General features: G+C 40.0%; 1 protein-coding gene across 3 annotated transcripts in view; it reads left to right on the top strand.

Moving 5' to 3' along the window:
- The window catches only part of pcdh10b (protocadherin 10b), an 18084-nt gene extending 16249 nt beyond the window's left edge, over positions 1-1835 (top strand). For all 3 annotated transcript variants that reach the window (XM_035669920.1, XM_035669921.1, XM_035669919.1), the window contains exon 5: positions 451-1835. In XM_035669920.1, the coding sequence (XP_035525813.1) occupies positions 451-470 (20 nt within the window). In that variant the 3' untranslated portion in view covers positions 471-1835. The remainder of the gene's footprint in view (positions 1-450) is intronic.
- The last annotated feature ends 530 nt before the right edge of the window (positions 1836-2365 follow it).

Below are 2365 nucleotides of genomic sequence, written 5' to 3'. Positions count from 1 at the left end.
TTTTGGCGGGGGGGGTTAGGAGAGAGGCTGAGTGGGGAAGAAGGAGGGGAGTGGAGGAAGGGATACGAATGATGATAACGGGAGGAGGCTGAAGGCTCCCCTGAATTGATCAATCAGCCCGTGATACACAGAGGACTTCTTTTGTCCCGGGGAAGTGCAGGCCTGGCCCCCATGCATTCCCATAACCCCCCCTTAACATATTAACATATTATCCATGAACCATTATCCATGAGCCATTTCACAAGAGTGAATTAAAGCGGCCAAGCTGAGGGATGTGAGACTTCCTACCCCTTCTTGTGCATGTGTGAACTCTCTAATTCCATGTGAATGAGGCCATTTAAGTGCTGTTTTTCCTTCTTTTTTGTCTTCCTTCTCAGAAAAACTTGACACCCTCCGTCTACACTTACACACAAACACGGCTAACTATGCTTTTTTTGTTTTTCTCTGCAGCGAGGAAAAGGGTTTGCTAGCTCCTTCCGCGTGGACATACCAGAGACTGCGTGACTTTGCACAATCACTCCTCGACAACCAAGGCTATAAAAACAAAAAAAGAAGCATCAAGTTTTTAACCTTTATTGCCCTCCCTGCCCTCTTCCCTCCTCACCCAGCCTGAAATTCAAAATTAAAACACACCCAACTACACGCAAAACTGAGGAATGACCCCCTCGAGGAGCTTTCTGGAATTCCTTGGAGCACTGCCGGGCTTTGGAGACACCCCACTCTTGGGATTAGGAGAGCGTGGGGGGGTTGGGAGATGAGTGCAGGCAGGTAGATGGATAGCCTTACCGGAAGGGACCCCATTGTCTCAGCAGGACTGAGAAACTAACAAGAGGAGGAGGAAGAACACTAGCGACAGAGAGATGAAACTGGACACTGATCTCTCGCCCTTTTTCCAATCTGCGTGTGCCTGTTTACAGCACTGATGTATACATCTCTGAGGAAATTAAACCTGACGCAGACTATATATGTGTACTGAAAGACAAATGGAGAGCCACCTGGAGGAACCGCCACTGAGCCCTTTAGGCGTTTGTACTCGCAGAGAGACGCCAAATTGTACAGGAGAATCTTTGTGCATTTCAAAATGCAATACCACTGTTTTAGATTTTTCTATTCTGTTTGTGTGGTCAGGTGTCTCTATTCCGATCTACTTCAAACTTTGTAAGAAAAGATTGTGGGCAGGATATTTTTTAATTTTTCTGTTTTATTTTGTTTTTTCAGTTTTTGTTCTTTTTGTTCGACTTTGGGTTTGGTCGGTTCACCTTATCGTGGGCTTAGACAGTGTTTTGCCCGCAATTTTCTGATTCTGAGGGATCAAGTAGTTTCTATCATGTGTGAGAAGTGTTTACTGTACTCTTTTAAAAAGTTTCAAGCTGAATATAAAACTCTATATATAAATCTATCTATATCTACTTGTTCTGAAGGCGTGCCATCCGTTTGCTGGGTTCCACATTCTGATTCAGAGGTTTGACTCTTATTTAAGTGCCCCTGAAGAAGGCTTTTTGTTTTTCCCATTGGGGAGACGTAAAGAGAGACAGAACAGCCTTAGCAGATGTAAAACTCAAGTTCTCATTGTTTGACATTATTTAATTTTTTTCTCTCTCCACTTTTGGATATCGATAAAGATCATGTCTATAAATAAAAAGGAGGTAATAATTTAGGTTAAAATCCATGGTAATTATGTGTCATTGTAACCAAAACGTTAAGGGTCCATTTATAAAGAACAAAAACATGACCAAATGCAAAAGGTGTTGTACACAATGCGGTGGCATCCAGTATACACACATTACTTTCTCACACGTTACAAACACACCAATATGCCAACAATAAACTGAAAAAAATGGTGAAAAGGACGGTCTTGCGTGCCTTTATTTTGATGTATTTCCTTGTAGTAAAAGAAAAAGTCAGATTTCAGGTGATCTGACTAAAGGAATTGTGTTTCCTTTATGTCAATTTTTCTTTCTTTCTTTCTTTTTTTTTTTTTTTTTTTTTTTAGTTTTCAGAAGGAAAACTGGTAGTAACCAGAAGTTGTTAAATTAAGCCGGAGTACGGATTTTGACCCGTTTTACTCTGATGATACTCATACACAAAGCACTCATTCTGTGAGCTCATACAATATAATGCACTGTTATAGATAAAAACAATACGATATAAAGATATATGCAGACATATTCATGTAAAATGTTCTGCATTCAATGTTTACATAACTAAAAGTACAAAAGGTATGACAGAGATTAGCTGTCACATTACTGTGGTCAAGATGGAGCTAATTTATATTTCATATAATTTTTCCAGCAATGTGAAGAAGTGTCTTGATTTGCTCTGCAAAGCATATCAAGCATATTATAGATAGATAGATAAATAGATA

The sequence above is a fragment of the Morone saxatilis genome, unplaced genomic scaffold, assembly GCF_004916995.1.
Source record: "Morone saxatilis isolate NCDOM2014 unplaced genomic scaffold, NCSU_SB_2.0 Contig22, whole genome shotgun sequence".
NCBI classification, from domain to species: Eukaryota; Metazoa; Chordata; class Actinopteri; family Moronidae; genus Morone; species Morone saxatilis.
Note: the sequence above shows the minus strand (reverse complement) of the source record. Positions and strands in the feature narration are given on the sequence as shown.